The sequence below is a fragment of the Mobula hypostoma genome, chromosome X1 (assembly GCF_963921235.1).
Source record: "Mobula hypostoma chromosome X1, sMobHyp1.1, whole genome shotgun sequence".
Taxonomy (NCBI): domain Eukaryota; kingdom Metazoa; phylum Chordata; class Chondrichthyes; order Myliobatiformes; family Myliobatidae; genus Mobula; species Mobula hypostoma.
In genome coordinates, this window is record NC_086128.1 from 64,806,130 (window position 1) to 64,830,978 (window position 24,849).

The 24,849-nt window shown below is 51.9% G+C and overlaps 1 protein-coding gene across 3 annotated transcripts in view; it reads left to right on the forward strand.

The window, feature by feature from the left end:
• LOC134340539 (coatomer subunit zeta-1-like) overlaps nt 1–24,849 on the forward strand; it is a 106,131-nt gene that overhangs the window by 23,021 nt on the left and 58,261 nt on the right. For all 3 annotated transcript variants that reach the window (XR_010016578.1, XM_063037900.1, XM_063037898.1), the window contains exons 2-5: nt 3,844–3,912; nt 7,778–7,859; nt 13,588–13,679; nt 22,597–22,652. Coding sequence is in view for 2 of the 3 variants with exons in the window: in XM_063037900.1 (XP_062893970.1) it covers nt 3,844–3,912; nt 7,778–7,859; nt 13,588–13,679; nt 22,597–22,652 (299 nt within the window). In the remaining variant the exon portion in view is untranslated. The remainder of the gene's footprint in view (nt 1–3,843; nt 3,913–7,777; nt 7,860–13,587; nt 13,680–22,596; nt 22,653–24,849) is intronic.

A 24,849-nucleotide genomic window follows, 5' to 3' on the forward strand; every position in this document is an offset into this window, starting at 1 on the left:
CCTCCGCCATCAGATTTCTGAATGGACATTGAACCCATGAACACCACCTCACTACATTTTTATTTCTGTTTTTGCACTACTTAATTTAAATACACTTACTGTAATTCACAGATTTTATAACTGTTTCTCAATGTACTGCTGCATTATATGAACAAATTTCGCCACATACGCCGGTGATATTAAACCCGATTCTGATTTGAATCTCCTCAAACCTGCTGCCGTCGTGCTTCTTTGTAATTGGGCCCATCAGTGGGCTAGCAATAGGAGCCCTTCTGGTCAGTCAGCGGACAGGAGGTGGGTTGGAATGAATCGGGATTTATGGCGAACAATATCTGCTTCGTCTCTTCCTTTTTATAAAAAAAAAGATCTTCCTCGGCAAACCCAGTTCCTGACTAGGGAGCGGACCGACCTCTCCCCAGCGAAGTACGTCAGTCAGATGTTGTATGACAGTTGCTTGACAACCGAGAGAGAGGGGAAAAAATTCTGCCAGGTTCGCGGGGGTTAGTGGTAGGATAACACACGCACAGGAAAATATTTGCTGGAGAACCTCAGCAGGTCGGTCGGCGTCTGTGGAGGGGAATAAACAGTCGGCGTTTCAGGCCAGGGCCCTTCGTCAGGACTGGACGGGAAGGCAGCATCAGGTGTTGGGGGGGAGGAGGAGGACAGGCTGACAGGTGATAGGTGGGACCAGGTGAGTTGTGGGGTTGGTGGGGGGGAAGCGGAATGAGCGGGGTGGGGTACAGGGGGATGAAACAAGAAGCTGGGATGTGATGGGTAGAGGAGGCGAATGACTGCAGGAGCAGGGGGAACGTGACTGGAGAGGAGAGTTGGTGGGGGTTCCCTGTTAGGGAAGGAGGAGGGGCGCCGGAGGGAGGTGATGGGCGGGTTTAACTCACCTATCAGCTTGCCCTCCTTCCCCACACTGCACCCCCTCCTCCCCCCAACCACCACCAGCTGATTCCGGCTTCTTTCCCCTTTGAGATCCTGTTGAAGGGTCTCGGCCCGAAACGTCGACTGTTTATTCATTTCCACAGAGGCTGCCTGACCTGCTGAGTTCCTCCAACATGTTGTGTGTGTGTTGCTCTGGATTTCCAGCATCTGCAGAATCTCTTGTGTTGACTGTCCCAGGCCCCAGTAAAATTAAAAGGTATAATGTGTGAATTAAAAAGATCCAAACGTGCGCCACCGCAGCAGATTCAAAACTCGGGGGCATCTGTTGATTGCGTGCGTATCGAAACTTGCAGCGGGCTCTTGTCGTCTGGCGTTAGCGAGCAACACAACCGAAGGGTTGTGTTTGTGGGGGGGGGTCCATATTTCAGGGCCAGCGTTAGCCTGCCCCACCACGTCCAGCAGATCAACAGGCAGGCAACAAAAACCACGGCACGAGACAACGACCCCCCCCCCCCCCGTTTGAGGCACCGTGAGTAGCTTTGCGTGTGTGTGTGTGTGTGTGTGTGTGGGGGGGGGGCGGTGTTGATACCCGGGCAGCGCGCTGGTTACCCTGGCTCTATGGCGGGGGGTGGGGGTTTTCCCCTGGGTGCTCTAGTTCCCTCCCACAGTGTGAAGACGCTCTGGCCAGTGGGCTAACTGGTCGCGGTGAATTGCCCTGCGGCTCGGCTGGGGTTAAGTCCGGAGTTCGGTAGGCCAGGGGTGGGCCTGTTCGGAGCTGTGCCTCTAAATGAAATTAAAAACTTGGGGGTAGGTGGTGCAAATGGTTTGGCACGGACTAGATCGGCTGAAGGGCCTGTTTCTGTGCTGTCCTTTCCCGTCTGTCGCGAACAGGAGATTTATTCTGCGGATGCTGGTACTCCAGAGTTACTCTCTCTGTGACTCGCTACACATTGACAGGCCTCCCAACATATAGGCAGGAATTCAACTGGGCTCTTTCCCTTCCTTCCCACCCACTCCCCCCTGAACCTTTCCAACTGTGTGCCCCCCCCCCCACCCCCAGGGGTCGTCAGATATCGAAGGAATGAGAACCGGGTTTATTGTCACCGGCGTATTCCAAGAAATTTGTTGTTTTGTGGCAGCAGTGCAGTGTAATCTCCTGTAAATCGCACAGGAAACACACACACACACTCAGTAGCTGCTTTATTAAGTACCGCCTGTATCTAATTAAGTGGCCATTGAGCGAATGCTCATGGTCTTCTGCTGCTGTAGCCCATCCACATCAAGGTTCGACGTGTTGTGCGTTCAGAGACGCTCTTCTGCACGCCGCTGTCGTAACGTGTGGTGAGTTGAGTTACTGTCGCTTCAACCAGTCCAACCATTCTCCTCTGACCTCTCTCTTTCACCAAGTGTTTTCACCCCCCCTCCCCACAGAAATGCTGCTCACTGGATTTTTTTTTCTCCATTTTTTTACACCATTCTCGGCCCAAACCCCAGAAACTGCCTTGCATGAGCATCCCAAGCAAGTTTCTGAGATACTCGAACCACCCCATCTGGCGCCAACAATCATTTCCACGGCCAAAAGTCACCGGTCACATTTCTTTTCCCCCACCCCACCCCACCCCCCATTCTGATGTTCGGTCTGAACAACGGCTGAACCCCTTGACCGTGCCCGCGTGCTCTTAGGCATGGAGTTGCAAAATCAGCCACCTGATTGGCTGATGAGGTGTTTCCATTGACGACCAGGTGTACTGAGTAAAGCGGCCACTGGGTGTAGTGTGTTTAAAAATGAAACTACCGAGGTGGTGTTCGTGGGTTCTTGAACTGTTCGGGAGCCTAACAGCAGAGGGGAGGCAGCTGTCCTTAAGGCGTTGAGTGTTCAGGGCTCCTGTACTTCCTTCCTGATGGTAGCAATGAGAAGATGGATGCCGCCTTCTCGAGTCACGGCCTTTTGAAGATGTCCTGGATGCTGGGGAGGTTAGTGCCCATGGTAGAGCTCTCTGAGTTTACAACCCTGGCCAGCTCTTTTACCCCCCCCCCCCCACGTGTTGACATTTGCACCTTCGTAATGACAACGCTGGCCTTCATAACAAGGGGAGTTGAGTATAGGAGCAAAGAGGCCCTTCTGCAGTTGTACAGGGCCCTGGTGAGACCACACCTGGGGTATTGTGTGCAGTTTTGGTCTCCAAATTTGAGGAAGGACATTCTTGCTATTGAGGGAGTGCAGCGTAGATTCATGAGGTTAATTCCCGGGATGGCGGGACTGTCGTATGCTGAACGATTGGAGCGACTGGGCTTGTATACTCTGGAATTTAGAAGGATGAGAGGGGATCTGATTGAAACATATAAGATTATTAAGGGATTGGACACGCTAGAGGCAGGAAACATGTTCCCGATGTTGGGGGAGTCCGGAACCAGAGGCCGCAGTTTAAGAACAAGGGATAGGCCATTTAGAACAGAGTTGAGGAAAAACTTTTTCACCAGAGAGTGGTGGATATGTGGAATGCTCTGCCCCAGAAGGCTGTAGAGGCCAAGTCTCTGGATGCTTTCAAAAAAGAGATGGATAGAGCTCTTAAAGATAGTGGAATCAAAGGTTATGCGGAGAAGGCAGGAACTGGATACTGATTTTGGATGATCAGCCATGATCATAGTGAATGGCGGTGCTGGCTCGAAGGGCTGAATGGCCTACTCCTGCACCTATTGTCTGTTGTCTATCATCTCCTGTCCTCCCTGATTTGACTTGCGTCAGCATGGTGCATTTGACTGTTTCAGTGTACATGTAGAACTTGCCAAGTAAAAATCATGCCAAAACAAGTAGTCTTGGCCTGACTTTTGGGATGAGGGGGAGGAACGGGGAAGGGGGGGAAGTGGTGGAGGATCTCTTGCGCAGTTCTGAAACTTGGTTGAACACGTCTGTCTCTTTCTCTCTCTCTCCCTCTCGTGCTGTGGTTTCAGGAACCTTCTCTCTACACAGTCAAAGCAATCGTCATCTTGGACAACGACGGGGAGCGTCTCCACGCCAAGGTAACTGTGGTTCACCGAGCGGTACAGGCCCGTCGGCCCAGGATGTTGTGTGGACCTTGCGGCCTACCCCAGGATCAGTGTAAACCAGGGTTTCCCAACCTTTTTTTGATGCCATGGGCCTCTACCATTAACCAAGGAGATTGGGAACCAGCGAATTAACCCTTCTCTCCCCCCGAGTCCTCCATTTTTCTACCATCCAGGTGCCTACCTAACCGTCTCTTAAATGCCCCTAATGTATCTGCCTCTACCACCACCCCTGGCAGGGCGTTCCACGCACTTTCTTTTTAAAAAAATAATACACCTGCTTCTGACAGTTTCTCCCCCCCCACCATACTTTCCTCAAATTACCTTAAAATTATTTTAATTAAGAGAAGTTATGCCCCCTCATACTTAAGGGAGGTCTGGATAGGTACATAGATGGGAGGGGTAGGGAAGGCTGTGGTGCAGGTCGACAGGACGAGGCCAAACCGCAGGTTGACATGGTATATGATGGGCCAAATGGCCACTTTCTGTGACTCTGCTTTTTTTTTGCACTGGGGGATAGGTCCACTCGATCTCTGCCTGTTACCATCTTGTACACCTCAATCTAAAGACACCTTTCATCCTCCTTTGCTCCAGAGAGGAAAAAGCCCTCGCTCGCTCAACCTCTCCTAAGACATGCTCTCTAATGCAGGCAGCATCCTGGTGAATCTCCTCTGCACCCTCTCTAATGCAGGCAGCATCCTGGTGAATCTCCTCTGCACCCTCCCTAATCCAGGCAGCATCCTGGTGAATCTCCTCTGCACTCTCCCTAATCCAGGCAGCATCCTGGTGAATCTCCTCTGCACCCTCTCTAATCCAGGCAGCATCCTGGTGAATCTCCTCTGCACCCTCTCTAAAGCTTCCACATCCTTCCTGTAATGAGGCGACCAGAACTGAACACAATATCCCAAGTGTGGTCTAACTAGGGTTTTCTAGAGCTCCGACATTACCTCGTGGCTCTTGAACTCAATCCAACCCCCTCCCCCCCCCCACTAATGAAGGCCAAGACGTACCAAACGCCTTCATAAGAACTATCAGCTATGGTAGTGTAGTGGTTAACGTGAGCCTATCACAGCTTGGGGAGTTCTGGAGGTCAGAGTCCGGTTCTGCTGCCAGTTGTAAGGAATTTGTACAAGGGGCGATTGATAAGTTTGTGGCCTAAGGTAGAAGGAGTCAATTTTAGAAAACCTAGTACAATTTATTTTTCAACATAGTCCCCTCCGACATGTACACACTTAGTCCAGCGGTCATGGAGCATTATCACTCTAAGAGTTGAACTGCACGTGCATATAACGAGAGTGTCTTGGACCTCCAGAAAGTGTCCACAGCAGGAACGATTGATAGGTTCGTAGCCTAAGGTAGAAGGAGATGCGTTATACGGCTCTCGTTACATGCACATGCAGTTCAACTGTTTGAGTGAAAATGCAGAAAGTTTGAAGTTAATAACTAATCGCCTTCTACCTTAGGCCACAAACTTATCAATCACCCCTGCTGTGGACCACTTTCTGGAGGTCCAAGGCGCCGTCTTCTACAAAGAAGGGATCCGTATGCTCCACAACCGCTGGACTAAAGCCTGATTTATACTTCTGCGTCAACTCGACGCCGTACCCTACGCAAGGGGCCTGCGCGTGTTGTGAGCATTTATACTTGTGCGTTGGTGTGTCTGCGTCGCTCTGCGATTTGGGCACGTCACACATGCGCACACACCTGCCCTTGCAAGGCTTCATGGTCATGGTAGTCTTTCTCGGAGTAAACAAGTTCAAAGCGAGCGTCTGTTGTCGTAAAAGCGAAATGTGTCCTCCATAATTTCGGAGGTCTGTAAAGCTTTATGGAAAGCGTTGCAGCCAGAGTTCCTTCCCTGCCCTTCAGTCGCCCAATGGGAGGCTATTGCAGCGTCGGAGGAAATGCGATGCTACCAAGCGGACCAATCACAGTTGTTGCATTCTGCGTTGCCGTGACATGTAGTTACATTTTAGGAGAGGTGCGCGTCAGGCTCTGGCATAGGGATCTGCGTCGGCTCTGCGTAGTGTTTGTGGCGACGCAGAAGTATAAATCAGGCTTTAGTGTGTAAATGTAGGAAGGATAAATGTGCTAGGTTTTTCTAAAATGGACTCCATCCACCTTGGGCCACGCACTTATCAATCACTCCTAGTACTTTCTCCCAGGGTGAAGTTGAGAGGTCAGACCCGGTGAGCAGAGAACTCTGCTCGCTTGGGGAGCCTGCCAGCCCACTCCTCCCATCCCAGTGGAGAATGAAGGCTTCACTGACCCCAGCTTCACACGAACTGGAGAAAGTCGTCATGACCCCTTGGCTCCGGGCCTGTCCTCACGGGAATTCAGAAGGGATGAGGGGGTGACCTCATTGAAACCCATCAGATGTTGAAAGGCCTCGACGGAGTGGAGGTGGGGAGGATGTTTCCTGTGGTGGGGGGGGGTGTCTAAGACCAGAGGACTTCGACTTTTTGACATGGATAGGGTTTTTCCATTGAGAGTGGGGGAGATTCAAACAAGAACATGAGTGCAAAAGTTTAGGGGTAACATGAGGGGGAACTTCTTTACTCAGAGAGTGGTGGCTGTGTGGAACGAGCTTCCAGCAGAAGTGGTTGAGACAGGTTCGATGTTGTCGTTTAAAGTTAAATTGGACAGTTATATGGACAGGAAAGGAATGGAGGGTTATGGGCTGAGTGCAGGTCAGTGGGACTAGGTGAGAGTAAGAGTTCGGCACGGACTAGAAGGGCTGAGATGGCCTGTTTCCGTGCTGTAATGGTTATATGGACACAGCCTCAGAGTAGAGGGCCGTCCTTTTAGAACGGAGAGGTGGAGTAATTTCTATAGTCAAAGGGTGTTGAATCTGTGGAATTCATTGCCCCAAACGGCTATGGAGGCCCAGTCATCGGGTGTACTTAAGACAGATTCTTGATTAGTCAGTGGATTCTATCGAAAGAGCGTGCAGAGGAGATTTACAAGGATGTCGCTTGGATAGGGAGGGGGCCTTATGAGAATAGGTTGAGTGAACTCAGCCTTTTCTCCTTGGGAGCGACGGGAGGATGAGAGGTGACCTGATAGAGGTGTACAAGATGATGAGAGGCATTGATCATGTGGATAGTCAGAGGCTTTTTCCCCCAGGGCTGAAATGGCTAGCACGAGGGGGCACAGGTTTAAGGTGTTTGGAAATAGGTACAAGGGAGAAAGTTTTTCGCACACAGAGTGTGGTGGGTGCGTGGAATGCACTGCCAGCAATGGTGCTAGAGGCAGATTACAATACGGTCTTTTAAGAGACTCTTAGATAGGAGCTTAGAAAAACAGAGGGCTATGCGGTAGGGAAATTGTAGGCAGTTTCTAGAGTAGGTTACACGGCATGACATTGTGGGCCAAAGGGCCTGTAATGAGCCCTTTGAAGGGATACGAGGGGTGAGGGCTGGAGATTGGGGGCTGAGGGGGGGAAATGGATCAGCCACGATGAAATGGGAGAGCAGACTCGACGGGCCGAACGGCCTAATGCTGCTCCTGCATCTTATGGACTCGTTGTTGAATGGTGATGCAGTGGTCAGCACATCTCTTTCCAACGCCAGCGCGGCACGGGCTCAGTTCCCGCCGCCGCCCGCCAGGGGTTCGTACGTTCTCCCCCCCGCCGTGACCGCACGGGTTTCCTCCGGGTGCCCTGGTTTCCTCCCACAGTCCGAAGACCGGCCAGTCGGTAGGTTAATTGGTCGTGGTAAATTGTCCCGCGGTCAGGCTGGGGCTCACCTGGTGGGTCGCTGGGATTTTATTTCCGCAGCTGCGTCGGAGGGGGTTGACCCGGTCCTGTGCGGCTGATCCTCCTCTCTTGCACCTCTCTCCTCAGTACTACGACGACACCTATCCCTCTACGAAGGAGCAGAGGAGCTTCGAAAAGAGCATCTTCACCAAGACGCACAAGAATGACAGTGAGTGTGACCCACCTTTTCTTGCGGATAATGGGGATTACAGGACAGTATGGCACGGGGGGCAGGCCATTTGTTGTGCTGACCCGGCTGGAAAGCAAATCAAAGATACCCAAACACTAATCCCTCCTGCCTACACCATGTCCATATCCCTCCATCTTCCTCACGTCCAAATGTCTCTTAAAGATCTCCAACGTATTTGCCTGTGCACATTCCAGGCATCCACAACTCTCTGAGCAAAAAACTTACCCCTTGAACCTACCCCCTCTCACCGTCAATGCCTGCCGTTCGGTATTAGACATTTCAACCCTGAGAAACTCCCTGTCCGCTCTGTCTATGCCTCTCCTAATCTTGTAAACCTCTATCAGATCTCCCCTCGGCCTCCAATGCTCCTGGGTAAAGAACCCAAGTGTTTCCAGCCTCTGTGTTTCTCCACTCCACCTGTGGGCAGGGCAATGAACTCCCCTCCCCATTTCCTGAGGAGTTTGTGAAGGTTCAGCACGACATCGAGAACTTTGACAAACTTCTATACGTTTGTGGTGGAGAGTGTATTGACTGGCTGCATCACAGCCTGGTGTGGGAACTCCAGTGCCCTTGAATTTGGCCCGGTCCGTCACGGGTAAAGCCCTCCCCACTATTGCGCACATCGACATGAAACACTGTCGCAGGAAAGCAGCATCCATCATCAGGACCCCCACCACCCAGGACATGCTGTCTTCTCATCAGGAAGGAGGTACAGGAGCCTCAGGTCCCAGACCACCAGGTTCAGGGACAGTAATTACCCCCTCAGCCATCAGGAAGGAGGTACAGGAGCCTCAGGACCCACACCACCAGGTTCAGGAACAGTTATTACCCCTCAACCATCAGGAAGGAGGTACAGGAGCCTCAGGACCCACACCACCAGGTTCAGGGACAGTTATTACCCCTCAACCAATAGGCTCCTGAACCAGAGGGGATAACTTCACTCGCCCCATCTTTGATACGTTCCCACAACCAATGGACTGACTTTCAAGGACTCTTCATCTCATGTTCTCAATATTTGTTGCTAATTTGTTTATTACCATTTTTGCTTGTTTGAACTTGCTGTCAATGCTGCAAGAAAATGAATTTCAGGGTTGTATACGGTGACAGATAATGTACTTTGATAATAAGTTTCCTTTGAACTTCCAACACAAGCAAGTATGTGGGCTGGTGACCCCCACCTCCCCACCCCCCCACACCACCACCCGGGAGAGTTCCCCTCAGATTGGCCGGTCCTGGGATAGGAGGTTCTTGCGGGCAGGAGGCACAAGGGCCAGTGGCCCTCCTAGTTCAGCAGTTCAGCCTGTCCAGTGTTCAAGGCCTGGAGTTTTGGGAGGGGGGGGGAGGTTCCCAACATTGGCGAGTTCTGCAGTTGAGACCAGAGATCGAAGCCTTAATGTCGAAGGCCAAAGTCAGCTAACCCGGAAGTTGAGGCCCGAGGGCAGAAGCCCTGAGTCTATGAGGCTGGAACCCTGGGGGCGGCCTATCCTGTGGATTTGAGGCCTGCCCTGTGGGTTGGAGCTGTGGGGGTGGCCTGCCCTGTGGGTTGGAGGCCTGTGGAGGCCTGCCCTGTGGGTTGGAGGCCTGTGGAGGCCTGCCCTGTGGGTTGGAGGCCTGTGGAGGCCTGCCCTGTGGGTTGGAGCTCCGGGGGCAGCCTGCCCTGTGGGTTGGAGCTCCGGGGGCGGCCTGCCCTGTGGGTTGGAGCTCTGGGGGCGGCCTGCCCTGTGGGTTGGAGCTCCGGGGGCGGCCTGCCCTGTGGGTTGGAGGCCTGTCCTGTGGGTTGGAGGCCTGTGGAGGCCTGCCCTGTGGGTTGGAGGCCTGTGGAGGCCTGCCCTGTGGGCTTGAGGCCTGTGGAGACCTGCCCTGTGGGTTGGAGCTCCGGGGGCGGCCTGCCCTGTGGGTTGGAGGCCTGTGGAGACCTGCCCTGTGGGTTGGAGCTCGGGGGGGGGGGGCCTGCCCTGTGGGTTGGAGGCCTGTGGAGACCTGCCCTGTGGGTTGGAGCTCTGGGGGCGGCCTGCCCTGTGGGTTGGAGGCCTGTGGAGACCTGCCCTGTGGGTTGGAGGCCTGTGGAGGCCTGCCCTGTGGGTTGGAGGCCTGCCCTGTGGGTTGGAGCTCCGGGGGCGGCCTGCCCTGTGGGTTGGAGCTCCGGGGGCGGCCTGCCCTGTGGGTTGGAGGCCTGTGGAGGCCTGCCCTGTGGGTTGGAGCTCTGGGGGCGGCCTGCCCTGTGGGTTGGAGGCCTGTGGAGACCTGCCCTGTGGGTTGGAGGCCTGTGGAGGCCTGCCCTGTGGGTTGGAGGCCTGTGGAGGCCTGCCCTGTGGGTTGGAGGCCTGTGGAGGCCTGCCCTGTGGGTTGGAGGCCTGTGGAGGCCTGCCCTGTGGGTTGGAGCTCCGGGGGCGGCCTGCCCTGTGGGTTGGAGCTCCGGGGGCGGCCTGCCCTGTGGGTTGGAGCTCTGGGGGGGGGGGGGCCTGCCCTGTGGGTTGGAGGCCTGTGGAGACCTGCCCTGTGGGTTGGAGGCCTGTGGAGGCCTGTCCTGTGGGTTGGAGGCCTGTGGAGACCTGCCCTGTGGGTTGGAGGCCTGTGGAGGCCTGTCCTGTGGGTTGGAGGCCTGTGGAGACCTGCCCTGTGGGTTGGAGGCCTGTGGAGGCCTGTCCTGTGGGTTGGAGGCCTGTGGAGGCCTGCCCTGTGGGTTGGAGGCCTGTGGAGGCCTGCCCTGTGGGTTGGAGGCCTGTGGAGGCCTGCCCTGTGGGTTGGAGGCCTGTGGAGACCTGCCCTGTGGGTTGGAGGCCTGTGGAGGCCTGCCCTGTGGGTTGGAGGCCTGTGGAGACCTGCCCTGTGGGTTGGAGGCCTGTGGAGGCCTGTCCTGTGGGTTGGAGGCCTGTGGAGGCCTGCCCTGTGGGTTGGAGGCCTGTGGAGGCCTGCCCTGTGGGTTGGAGGCCTGTGGAGGCCTGCCCTGTGGGTTGGAGGCCTGTGGAGGCCTGCCCTGTGGGTTGGAGGCCTGTGGAGGCCTGCCCTGTGGGTTGGAGGCCTGTGGAGGCCTGCCCTGTGGGTTCGAGGCCTGCGGTGTGCGGGTAGGAGGGAGGAAGCGGGTTTGTTTTACTGCTGTTGCATGAAACGTAGCCACTAGTGTGCTGTCTTCGTATTTCGATCAATATGTTGGGCCCAGGGTTGCTCTTCACATCCAGGAACTTGAAGCTGCTTTCTACTGCACCCTATGCCTTTCCGGGAAGGCAATGAAGTGGATATCAGGGTGGGAAGCGGGGTGTTGTCTCTCCCCTCTCCCCGGGGACCTGTTGCTCTGCTGGTCACTGCTTTTCAAGCACACATCCACAGACAGCGAGTCCCACACCCCATACCCTCTGTTTTTTTTTTCAGGGAATTGCTGTTTTTTTTTAAAATTAATTTATGAGCTTCTACAATACAACACAAAAAACCCACCGGCAAAAAAGAGATTTATACAGTGAAAAACAAACATGACTGACATACAGTTCATAACAATAAAGCAAAAGCACCAAAAATAAAATCATCTAGAGTTAGTTTCCACCCCACCCTCCCACTACGCAACTCCAAGCAACGTAGAGAAAAGTTAAAGAGAGCTTTTGTCACCACAGAGCTGTAAATATATATTTTAAAAAAATGAAATTGCCTACGACCTAAACGGTAATATATTTCACATGAAAAAAACTTAACCAGAAAAAGTTGGAAGTAAGGGTATAAAATACTGGAAAAAAAGGGCGGATAAACCTTTAATCTAAAGAGGAATTATGAAAATATTCAAGAAAAGGTCCCCATGCCTTATAGGACTTTATGCCCGAATTAGGAAGTGAATAATGAATCTTTTCAAGGTCTAAGCAGGACATACTGTTTCTGAGCCACTGAGCGTGAGTGGGTGGGGCAACATCTCTCCACCTAAGAAGAACTGAACTTCTAGCCAAAAGAGAGGCAAAAGATACTGTTCGACGTTTAAGCCTGATTTATACTTCTGCGTTAACTGGACGCCGTAACCTACGCGAGTGACTTATGCGCGTTGGGAGTATTTATACTCGTGCGTTGGTGTGTCTGCGTCGCTCTGCAATTCGCGCACACACCTGCCCGCGCAAGGCTCCGTGGTCATGGCAGTCTTTCTCGGGGTAAACAAGAAGCGAGTGTCTTTTTTTGTAAAAGTGAAACGTGTCCTCCATAATTTCGGAGGTCTGTAAAGCTTTATGGAAAGCGTTGCAGTCAGAGTTCCTTCCCTGGCCTTCAGTCGCCCAGTGGGAAGCTATTGCAGCTTAGGAGGAAATGCGATGCTACCAAAAGGACCAACCACAGTTCTCACGGTCTGCGTTGCCACAACGCGCGATTACATTTTGGGAGAGGCGCACGTCGCAGCAACGCAGCTCTCGCGTAGGGTTCCGTGTCGGCTTTGCGTAGGATTTGCGGTGACGCGGTACTTACGGCGACACGTTGACGCAGAAGTATAAATCAGGCTTTAGTCGGACTCAAATACACGTCAACTTCACCTGAGTTGGCCAAAAAGACCAATCAAAGGGTTAGGTTCTAACTAAGTGGCAATTAAGAACTGCTGTTTCGAGCCCTCCTTTGAACCTTTGTTGGGTGGAGGGGGCTGGATTCGCTGGAGAATGCTGCGGAGGAATACGGGGGGGAGTGGGGGGAGCTGTGGAACAGGAGTCAAAGCATCATGCGCGCTCACAGAAGGCCAGGTCGGGCAGCATCCATGGAGCCGAATAGAGAGCCGGCGTTCCGGGCCGAGGACCTTCGTCAGGACTGGAGAGGAAGGGGGAAGGTGCCGGAATAAGAAGGTTGTGGGGGGGGGGAGGGGAGGGAGGCCAAACTGGAGGGTGATAGGCGAGACCAGGTGGGGGGACGAGGGAAGGGATGAAGTAAGAAGCTGGGAGGTGATGGGTGGAAAAGGCTGAAGAAGAAGGAATCTGATAGGAGAGGAGGGTGGGCCATGGGAGAAAGGGAAGGGAGAAGGGGCACCCAAGGGAGGTGACGGGCAGGGGAAGAGAGGGGAAGTAAGAGGGCAGCCAAGTGGTGATGGGTCCTGAGGCTCCTGTACCTCCTTCCTGATGGTTGAGGGCTAATAACTGTTCCTGAACCTGGTCGTGTGGGTCCTGAGGCTCCTGTATCTCCTTCCTGATGGTTGAGGGGTAGTAACTGTTCCTGAACCTGGTGCTGTGGGTCCTGAGGCTCCTGTACCTCCTTTCTGATGGTTGAGGGGTAGTAACTGTTCCTGAACCTGGTGGTGTGGGTCCTGAGGCTCCTGTACCTCCTTCCTGATGGTTGAGGGGTAGTAACTGTTCCTGAACCTGGTGCTGTGGGTCCTGAGGCTCCAGTACCTCCTTCCTGATGGTTGAGGGGTAATAACTGTTCCTGAACCTGGTGCTGTGGGTCCTGAGGCTCCTGTACCTTCTTCCCGATGGCAGTAGTGAGAAGACAGCATGACTTGAGTACTGGGGGTCCCTGACGATGGATGCTGCTTTCCTGTGACAACATTTCATGTAGATGTGCTCAACGGTGGGGAGGGCTTTTCCTGTGATGGTCTGGGCTGTCGGTCTGTAGTTTTTCAGTTCCTGGGCATTGGTGTTTTCGGAGCAGGCCATGACACCACCAGTCAGGTTGGTCTACACAGTGCATCGACTGAAGCTTGTCGTGGGTGGCTTTTATTTGACGCGAGTTCTAATACTTCCTCTCCTTTGACCGTAAACAGGCGAAATTGCGTTCCTGGAGGGTCTGACCATCATCTACAAAAGTTCTGTTGACCTGTACTTCTACATCGTAGGGAGCCCCCATGAAAATGAGGTAATGGTCGCAGGCCGTTCTGGGACGCTCAAAGCCACAGCAAGTGCAGAGAGGGCCACTCACACCCACGCAGACAGCAGAGGAACATTGTTCAGGCATGTCTCCTGGGTTTCAGAAATCAGGGGAGACACTGGCTGGGCCCCCAGACACGTTCCAAGGCATCTGACCGCGAGACTCTGCGGAGGACTGCTGGGAGAACATAAGAAACGGGCAGGAGTCAAGCCTGCTCTGCCGTTCAATAAGATCATGGCTGATCTGGCCATGGACTCATCCCCACCTGTCTGCCTTTCCCCCATAACTCTCAATTCCCCCATGAGATCATTGGGGTCTCTCTTCCACAGGACCGAGATACTTAGCAGGAGCGCTGCTTACGCGGGGCCCTTAGCATGGTCAGTAATCCTTCCCACTCGTCCAGCAATCTCTTTGACCCCCCCCGCAGCATCAGGCAGGAGGTACTGTAGCATTAGGACAAGAACTTTTAGGATGGGAAACAGCTTCTTCCCCCCAGGACGTGAGATACTGAACTCCCTGTCACCACCCAGGTCTCATCACGGATGAAGCGCCTGTAGCTGTATACTGTTTACTTGTGTCGTGAATGCACCTTAATATTTATTAATTTATTTGTGGTAATATCACTTTGTGTGTATGTGTGTGTGTGTGTGCGTGTGTGTGTGTGTTATATGTACTCTGTTGTGCACCTTGGTCCTGAGGAACATTGTTTCATTTGACAGTATACTTTATGTGTGTGTGTGTGTGTGTTATATGTACTGTGTCGTGCACCTTGGTCCAGGGGAACGTTGTTTCATTTGACAGTATACTTTATGTGTGTGTGTGTGTGTGTGTTATATGTACTGTGTCGTGCACCTTGGTCCAGAGGAACATTGTTTCATTTGACTGTATACTTTATGTGTGTGTGTGTGTTATATGTTCTGTGATGTGCACTTGTTGGCACGTGGCCCAAGTGGTTAATGCATTCGTCTAGTGATCTGAAGGTCGCTAGTTCGAGCCCCAGCCGAGGCAGCGTGTTGTGTCCTTGAGCAAGGCACTTAACCACACAGTGCTCTGCGACGACACCGGTGCCAAGCTGTATGGGTCCTAATGCCCTTCCCTTGGACAACATCGGTGTCGTGGAGAGGGGAGACTTGCAGCATGGGCAACTGCCGGTCTTCCATACAACCTTGCCCAGGCCTGCGCCCTGGAAACTTTCCAAGGCGCAAATCCATGGTCTCACGAGACTAGTGGATGCCTAAATAAAAAAAATAAAAAAAAGATTTGTGCACTTTGGTCCGTAGGAACGTTGTTTCGTTTGACAGTACACTTTATGTGTTGTGTGTGTGTGTTATATGTACTGTGTCGTGCACCTTGGTCCAGGGGGACGTTGTTTCATTTGACGGTATACATGGCCACGGTTGAAAGAAGGTGGACTTTGAATTTGTACTTGAACTTTTTGCAACCCCACCACCCCCCCAGCATGTGAATGAGTTGAGTGAGAAGGGGAAAGACCTTTGATGTACAGAATTTTCCCCCTCCCTTGCTGAGTAACAGTGACAGCACAGAGTGATGTGGTCGTGGCAATTTGGTCGGCTTCTCTGAGGGTCGTCACCTCATCACGGTGGAGTGCCGTGTGCACTTCTGGGATCCTGAGAGCAATGCTGGCTGGACCCTGGCTCCTGGTAGGGTCACCCGTGGCGGTGGGACAATAGAAAATAGGTGCAGGAGCAGACCATTCGGCCCTTCGAGCCAGCACCACCATTCACTGTGATCATGGCTGATCATCCACAATCAGTATCCAGTTCCTGCCTTCTCCCCATATCCCTTCACACCGCTCTCTTTAAGAGCTCTATCTAACTCTTTCTTGAAAGCATCCAGAGAATCGGCCTCCACTGCCTTCTGAGGCAGAGCATTCCACAGAACCATAACCCTCTGTGTGAAAAAGTTTTTCCTCAATTCCGTTCTAAATTGTCTACCCCTTATTCTCAAACTGTGGCCTCTGGTTCTGGACTCCCCCAACATCGGAACATGTTTCCTGCCTCTAGCGTGTCCAATCCCTTAATAATCTATATGTTTCAATCAGATCCCCTCTCATCCTTCTAAATTCCAGTGTATACAACCCCAGTCGCTCCAATCGTTCAGCATACAATAGTCCCGCCATCCCAGGAATTAACCTCGTGAACCTGCGCTGCACTCCCTCAATAGTAAGAATGTCCTTCCTCAAATTTGGAGACCAAAACTGTACACAATACTTCAGGTGTGGTCCCACCAGGGCCCTGTACAACTGCAGAAGGACCTCTTTGCTCCTATACTCAACTCCCCTTGTTATGAAGGCCAACATGCCATTAGCTTTCTTCACTGCCTGCTGTACCTGCATGCTTACTTTCAGTGACTGATGAACAAGGGCACCTAGATCTCGTTGTACTTCCCCTTCTCCTAAATTGACACCATTCAGATAGTAATCTGCCTTCCTGTTCTTAACACCAAAGTGGATAACCTCACATTTATCCACATTAAGCTGCATCTGCCGTACATCTGCCCACTCACCCAACCTGTCCAAATCAACAGGAATTCTGCAGATGCTGGAAATTCAAGCAACACACATCAAAGTTGCTGGTGAAAGCAGCAGGCCAGGCAGCATCTCTAGGAAGAGGTGCAGTCGATGTTTCGGGCCGAGACCCTTCATCAGGACTAACTGAAGGAAGAGCTAGTAAGAGATTTGAAAGTGGGAGGGAGAGGGGGAGATCCAGAATGATAGGAGAAGACAGGAGGGGGAGGGATAGAGCCAAGAGCTGGACAGGTGATTGGCAAAAGGGATACGAGGGGATCATGGGACAGGAGGTCCGGGGAGAAGGAAAAGGGGGAGGGAACCCAGAGGATGGGCAAGGGGTATAGTCAGAGGGACAGAGGGAGAAAAAGGAGAGAGAAAGAGAAAGAATGTGTGTATATAAATAAATAACGGATGGGGTACGAGGGGGAGGTGGGGCATTAGCGGAAGTTAGAGAAGTCGATGTTCATGCCATCAGGTTGGAGGCTACCCAGACAGAATATAAGGTGTTGTTCCTCCAACCTGAGTGTGGCTTCATCTTTACAGTAGAGGAGGCCGTGGATAGACATGTCAGAATGGGAATGGGATGTGGAATTAAAATGTGTGGCCACTGGCATATCCTGCTATCTCTGGTGGACAGAGCGTAGATGTTCAGCAAAACGATCTCCCAGTCTGCGTCGGGTCTCGCCAATATATAAAAGGCCACATCGCGGATGCAGTATATCACCCCAGCCAACTCACAGGTGAAGTGTTGCCTCACCTGGAAGGACTGTTTGGGGCCCTGAATGGTGGTGAGGGAGGAAGTGTAAGGGCATGTGTAGCATTTGTTCTGCTTACAAGGATAAGTGCCAGGAGGGAGATCAGTGGGGAGGGATGGGGGGGACGAATGGACAAGGGAGTCGCGCAGGGAGCAAACGTGGCCTTTTATATATTGGCGAGACCCGACGCAGACTGGGAGACCGCTTTGCTGAACACCTGCGCTCTGTCCGCCAGAGAAAGCAGGATCTCCCAGAGGCTACACATTTTAATTCCACATCCCATTCCCATTCTGACATGTCTATTCACGGCCTCCTCTACTGTCAAGATGAAGCCACACTCAGGTTGGAGGAACAACACCTTATATTCCGTCTGGGTAGCCTCCAACCTGATGGCATGAACATCGACTTCTCTAACTTCCGCTAATGCCCCACCTCCTCCTCGTACCCCATCCGTTATTTATTTATATACACACATTCTTTCTCTCTCTCTCCTTTTTCCCCCTCTGTCCCTCTGACTATACCCCTTGCCCACCCTCTGGGTTTCCCCCCGGCCTTGTCTTTCTCCCTGGGCCTCCTGTCCCATGATCCTCTCGTATCCCTTTTGCCAATCACCTGTCCAGCTCTTGGCTCCATCCCTCCCCCTCCTGTCTTCTCCTATCATTTCGGATCTCCCCCTCCCCCTCCCACTTTCAAATCCCTTACTCACTCTTCCTTCAGTTAGTCCTGACGAAGGGTCTCGGCCTGAAACGTCGACTGTACCTCTTCCTAGAGCTGCTGCCTGGCCTGCTGCGTTCACCAGCAACTTTGATGTGTGTTGCTTGAATTTCTGGCATCTGCAGAATTCCTGTTGTTTGGTCTATAATTCCCTGTTTTCTCTCTCCTTCCTTTCTTAAAAAGTGGGATAACATTAGCTACCCTCCAGTCCTCAGGAACTGATCCTGAATCTATAGAACATTGGAAAATGATTACCAATGCGTCCACGATTTCTAGAGCCACCTCCTTAAGTACCCTGGAGTGCAGACTATCAGGCCCTGGGGATTTATCAACCTTCAGACCCAACAGTCTATCCAACACCATTTTCTGCCTAATGTGAATTTCCTTCAGTTCCTCTGTTACCCTAGGTCCTCCAGCCACTATTATATCTGGGAGATTGTTTGTGTCTTCCCTAGTGAAGACAGATCGAAAGCACCTGTTCAACTTGTCTGCCATTTCCTTGTTCCCCATAATAAATTCACCTGTTTCTGTCTTCAAGGGCCCAACTTGAGGCCAGGAGTGGGGGGGGCGTGAGGGGGGTTGGGTAAAGGTTCCAGATGAAGGGCGATTCAGAGCTGCGCACTTGAGACGCTGGAGGAATCCGGGAAAAAGAGTGAGCGGTCGACGTTCTGAGCCATCTGCAGGGCTGAGAAGGAAAGGGGGAAGCGGTGGTGGTGATGGTGGTGGGGGGTGCGGTAGAGGGAAAGAGGCTCGCTGGAAGGTGACGGGTGAAGCCAGGTGGGTGGGAAAGGTCAGGGGGGCTGGAGAAGAAATAATCTGATGGGAGGGGAGAGCGGACCGTGGGAGAAAGGGAAGGAGGGAGAGGCAGGTGAGGAGGTGGGGATTGGGGGGGTGGGATTTATTCATCAGAAGGAGAAATCGATTTTCGTGCCAACAGGTTGGAGGCTACCCACACAGAATACGGGGTGTTGCTCCTCCCCCCGAGAACTGGCCTCGTTTTGGCACAAGAGGCCGACATGGCGGAATGGGGATTAAACTCTTTGGCTATCGGGGAGTTATGCCAGGCAGGTGGTTCTCAGTTACAACAGCAGAATCGTCTGGATCTGATCTCAGTCTTCTCCGTCCACCGTCCTCCATCTCAAACTGAGAGACCAAAGAGCAGAATTAGGCCATTTGGCCCGTCGAGTCTGCTCCGCCATCTCATCATGGCTGATCCAATTTTCCTCTCAGCCCCAATCTCCTGTCTTCCCCGCCCCCCCCCATCCCTTCATGCCCTGACAAACCAAGAATCTTTCAACCTTTGCCTTTAATACACATAAAGACTTGGCTTCCACAGCAAAGAATTCCACAGATTCTCCACTCTCTTGCTAAAGAAATTCCTCCTCATCACTGTTATAAAAGGAAACCTCTCTATTCTGAGGCTGTGTCCTCTGGTCTTAGACTCTCCCACCATAGGAAACATCCTCTCCACATCCACTCTATCGAGGCCTTTCACCATTCGATAGGTTTCACTAAGGTCACCCCTCAGTCTTCTGAATTCCAGTGAGTACAGGCCCAGAGCCATCAAATGCTCGTCATATGATAAGCTGTTCAATCCTGGACTCATTTTCCTGAACCTCCTTTGAACCCTCTCCAGTTTCAGCACTGAATCTGATAAGGGGCCCAAACTTGTTCACAGTACTCCAAGCGAGGCCTCACCAGTGCCTTATAAAGTCTCAACATTACATCCTTGCTTTTATATTCTAGTCCTCTTGAAATGAATACTAACATTGCATTTGCCTTCCTCACCACAGACTCAATCTGCATATTAACCTCGAGGAAATCCTGCACAAGATCTCCCAAGTCCCTTCGTGCCTCAGATTTTTGTATTTTCTCTCCATTTAAAAAAAAACAGTCAACACTTTCATTCCTTCGACCAAAGTGCATGACAACACACTTCCCAATACTGTATTCCATCTGCCATTTCTTTGCCCATCCTCCTAATCTGTCTAAATCCTTCTGAGGCCTCTCTACGTCCTCAACACTACCTGCCCCTCCACCTATCTTCATATCATCCGCAAACTTTGCCACAAAGCCATCAGTTCTGTTCTCCAAGTCACTGACATAGAACATAAAATAATCAGTCCTAACACAGACCCCTCCGCAACGCCACTAGTCACCAGCAGCCAACCAGGAAAGGCTTCTTTTATTCCCACTCATTGCTTCCTGCCAATCAGCCACTGCTAGAATCTTTCCTGAAGTAAAGGAATCCCAAGGTTGTACAAAGTGTACATATCTGATAATAACTGTGCTTTGAGCTGAAATAGAAATCTAAACGCCATCCTGTAAAATGCAATGGAAGAAGTAACTGTTTGAGTGCGGTCGTGTTCAAGGTCCAGTTTATCATCATTCAGTCGTACACACGTATACCGCCAAACGAAACAACATTCCTCCAGACCGAGTTGCACAACACAGTACATATAACACACACACACACACACAATACTTAAAAGTAGTATTACCAAAAATAAATTAGCAAATGATAAAGTGCATTTATGACACAAGTAAACAGTATAAAGCCACAGGCGCTTTATCCGTGATGAGACCTGGGTGGTGACAGGGAGTTCAGTATCTCATGGCCTGGGGGGAAGAAGCTGTTTCCCATCCTACCAGTTCTTGTCCTAATGCTACAGTACCTCCTGCCTGATGCTTGGCTGGGGGTGTCAAAGATATTGCTGGGCAGACGGGAGGGATTATTGACCGTGCTAAGGGCCCTGTGTACGCAGCGCTCCTGATAAATATGTCAGACGGGTGGAAGAAAGACCCCGACGATTCTCTCAGCAGCCCTCACAATCCCTTGTAGGGACTTGCGGTCGGATGCCTTGCAATTCCCGTACCAGACGGTGATAGAGCTGGTCACTAGATAGGCTTATATACAGACAGATGGACTGTGTGTACTCAAAGTGAGGCCAGGCGCGGGAGTCTCTGAAGGTAAGGTGACTCCGACGGGAAGGGATGAAGTGTTGGAGTGACTCGTTGCACGAGCAGTGCGTCTAGGTAACGGCAGGGCCTCGGAAAACACAACAGTGACAGTGCATGTGGGGGCTGGGACAGGTGGGTGGGTGTGTAGCTGTGGGGGGGGGGAGAGATGGGCCCAGGAGCGGGTCTCCCGCAGGGACCCCACTCCCGACGTGCTCGCAGCGGGCTGGTGTGTCGCGATTTTATTGCCGTCACGGCGAAGAAGTTCAGAAGTTAAATTTATTCTCGACGTACGTGCACGTCACCGCACACACTACCCTGAGATTCATTTTCTTGCGGGCATTGACAGTAGAATAAAATGCAATAAGAATCAATGAATACAATAGAATCACTGGTACAGAGTTACAGGGGCAAACTTTAAAAGTTGGACGCTAAATTTATTATCGAAGCATACACACGTTACTGCACGCTGCCGTGTGATTCATGTTCTTGCGGGCATTCACAGTGGAATAAAATGTGGTAGAATCGATGGAAAATCTACACAGGGGCAAAGATTATCACCAACCAGTGTTCAAAAAGAAGGCAAAATGAACAAATTTTAAAAAAGAAATACTGGGAAGTGAGTCTGGAGTGCATCTTACAGACCATTTCATCCCGTCACTTCCGGGACGGCAGGAACGTTGGTACAGATCAAGAGGGCGTCAGGTTTAACGAATACCCTTTTGAGTTCAAAGCGCATTTACCATCACAGTACGCAGAACCTTGAGATTCGTCTCCTTACTGGCAGCCACAAAACAAAGAAAGCCGATAGGACGCAAACACAAGGAGATCTGCAGATGCTGGAATTTCAAGCAACACACACATAAAAGTTGCTGGTGAACGCAGCAGGCCAGGCAGCATCTATAGGAAGGGGTACAGTTGACGTTTCGGGCCGAGACCCTTCGTCAGGACTAACTGAAGGAAGAGCTAGTAAGAGATTTGAAAGTGGGAGGGGGAGGGGGAGATCCGAAATGATAGGAGAAGACAGGAGGGGGAGGGATGGAGCCAAGAGCTGGGCAGGTGATTGGCAAAAGGGATATGAGAGGGTCATGGGACAGGAGGCCTTGGGAGAAAGACAAGGTGGGGGGGGGAAACCCAGAGGATGGGCAAGGGGTATAGTGAGAGGGACAGAGGGAGAAAAAGGAGAGAGAGAGAAAGAATGTGTGTATATAAATAAGGGATGGGGTACGAGGGGGAGGTGGGGCATTAGCAGAAGTTAGAGAAGTCAATGTTCATGCCATCAGGTTGGAGGCTACCCAGACGGAATATCAGGTGTTGTTCCTCCAATCTGAGTGTGGCTTCATCTTTACAGTAGAGGAGGCCGTGGATAGACATGTCAGAATGGGAATGGGATGTGGAATTAAAATGTGTGGCCACTGGGAGATCCTGCTTTCTCTGGCGGTCAGAGAAAACCCACTTTTTTACAAAAAAAAAATCATTCAAATGCCCAATGCGCACAGAGAGAGAGCGAGAAAGGGGAAAAAATACAGTCCGTGCAAACGGTAAAAGTCAGCGAATTGCATTCAGAACTGAGGTTCACAAAAGGGAGTCTGCAGGCACAAAGCCAGCGGCCGGTCCCAGAGCCCGTTAGTCACAAGCCACAGCCCCAGATCAGCGCAGAGACAAGTGAAGCTCGCCGAGCAGCGAGCTGAACACAGGCCCGTCCTTCTCTTACGGCCCCCCCCCACCCCCAACGCACCCTGACCTTTTCAGTTTGGCCCGGTGCTTCACCCGCCCGAGCTGCGGCCTTTGAGTCTTGCTGAGGTCGGGCAGCTCGTCGGTCAGTGTGATTTCTCCCGCTTGGGGCGGAGTATTCTCCCAATGCCCCCTGCTGCGGGAGGACTGGTGCGGGAGGGTGCGGTGGACGTCGTGGAGTTAATCCGCTAACACGGTCTGTCTGTCTTTCCAGCTCATGCTGATGGCCGTTCTCAACTGCCTGTTTGACTCCGTCAGCCAGATGTTACGGTGAGTGTTACCTTTGACCTCCTTGAGTCTGAAGCCCCCCCCCCCACCTGAGACCGCCTCGAATCAACCCGTGGCTTTCCCTGTCGGATTGACTTCCGAACCCAAATTCCCATCGTCTGGAGAATCCCGGCAGACAACACCCAGACCGGTCAATGCCCATCGGCCGAAGGCTTCTCTGGGCCCCTGTTACCTCCGGGTCCCTGACCTCAGTGTAAACGTTACTGTATAGAAGTACAATACCTCATGTTCCAGTGTCATTTTTTTTATATAAGAGAGAGAGTGTGGAAACGTGCCCTTCTGGCGTTCGAAATTCAATTCCGGTGCCCTTCAATAAATATTCTCTTGCTTGGGTGTTCCCTGGGTGCTCCGATCTCCTCCCACGGTCCGAAGATGGTTTCAAAGGTACATTTAATGTCAGAGCAACGTATAGTCATAGTCATAGTCATAGTCATACTTTATTGATCCCGGGGGGAAATTGGTTTTCGTTACAGTTACACCATAAATAATTAAATAGTAATAAAACCATAAATAATTAAATAGTAAAATGTAAATTATGCCAGGAAATAAGTCCAGGACCAGCCTATTGGGTCAAGGTGTCTGACCCTCCAAGGGAGGAGTTGTAAAGTTTGATGGCCACAGGCAGGAATGACTTCCTATGACGCTCTGTGTTGCATCTCGGTGGAATGAGTCTCTGGCTGAATGTACTCCTGTGCCCACCCAGTACATTATGTAGTGGATGGGAGACATTGTCCAAGATGGCATGCAACTTGGACAGCATCCTCTTTTCAGACACCACCGTCAGAGAGTCCAGTTCCATCCCCACAACATCACTGGCCTTACCAATGAGTTTTTTGATTCTGTTGGTGTCTGCTACCCTCAGCCTGTTGCCTCAGCACACAACAGCAAACGTGATTGCCCCGGCCACCACAGACTCGTAGAACATCCTCAGCATCGTCCGGCAGATGTTAAAGCACCTCAGTCTCCTCAGGAAATAGAGACGGCTCTGACCCTTCTTGTAGAACATCCTCAGCATCCTGAACAATATACAATATACATCCTGAAATACTTTTTCTTCGCAAACATCCAGGAAAACAGAGGACTACCCCTAATGAGTGAATGATTGTTAATGTTAGAACCCCCAGCTACCCTCCCTCCTGCGTGTAAACAGTAGCAAAGCAACGATCCCCCTCCTCCACCAGCAAAAAAAGCTGCCCCCCCCATAGAGCACTCAAGCATGCAGCAAAGCATCAATAAAGTCACAGAGTTGCAGTACTCCAAAAACTACTCGTTCCCCCAGTAATTCGACACACCACAGGCTCTCTCTCTCCCCTTAATAAGGGAAAAAGAGGTGTCCCATTTCACAGCGAGAGGGGAGACATAACAACCCGCTGATTTACGATGGTAAAAGTCTGTTGTGTCACTTTTTCTGAGCTCTTGTGCCCAAAGAGCTCGGGTCTCCGGGCTCACAGCCAGCTGGCTGCTTTCAATCTTCCGTCTCCCACGACACACCGGTTTCCTGCGGAGTCACCGACCTCGAGTCCACCCACCTCCAGGGCCGCGAAATCCCGGGACCCGGAAGGCGAGCCAGTCTTCCGGGCCGCGTCTTCGGCATATCGAAGAGCAGCCGGCCGTGAGGCCCCGGGAGCGGCTCTCATCCCCGCAAAGAACCGAAGCCAGCGTGTAACTCCAGATCGGGGTCTTCAAAAGAACCCTGAAAGGTGGAGAAATAGAGATATTAAAGATGGAAATGGAGCTGCTTCCGAAGATGTAAACAAAGGGGTCGCCATTGTTTATCCTAAGCTCCAGGTAGCAGGTAGGTTAACTGTTCGTTGTAGATCGTCCCGTGATTCGGTGAGGGTTAAATTGGGATTGTGGGGCTGCTTGGCAGCATGGCTCATTAAATAAATGATTTTTAAAGTTTTATTTAGATGTACTGCGCGTAACAGGCCTCTCCGGCCCCGCGATCCGCGCCATCCAGCAGCCCCCGCCAGTTTAACCCTGGGCTACTCGCGGGGCCCAGTCACATGTGACCAGTGAACCTACTTAGCAGTACGTGTTTGGACTGCGGGAAGAAACCTGGGCACCCGGAGGAAACCTTCACGTGCTCAGGAAGGAACTCGCCTGCGGCGGACGCTGGGATCGCGCTGCTGCAGAAAGCTTCACGCTAACCCGCTAAATCTCACCGCGGCAGCTCCTG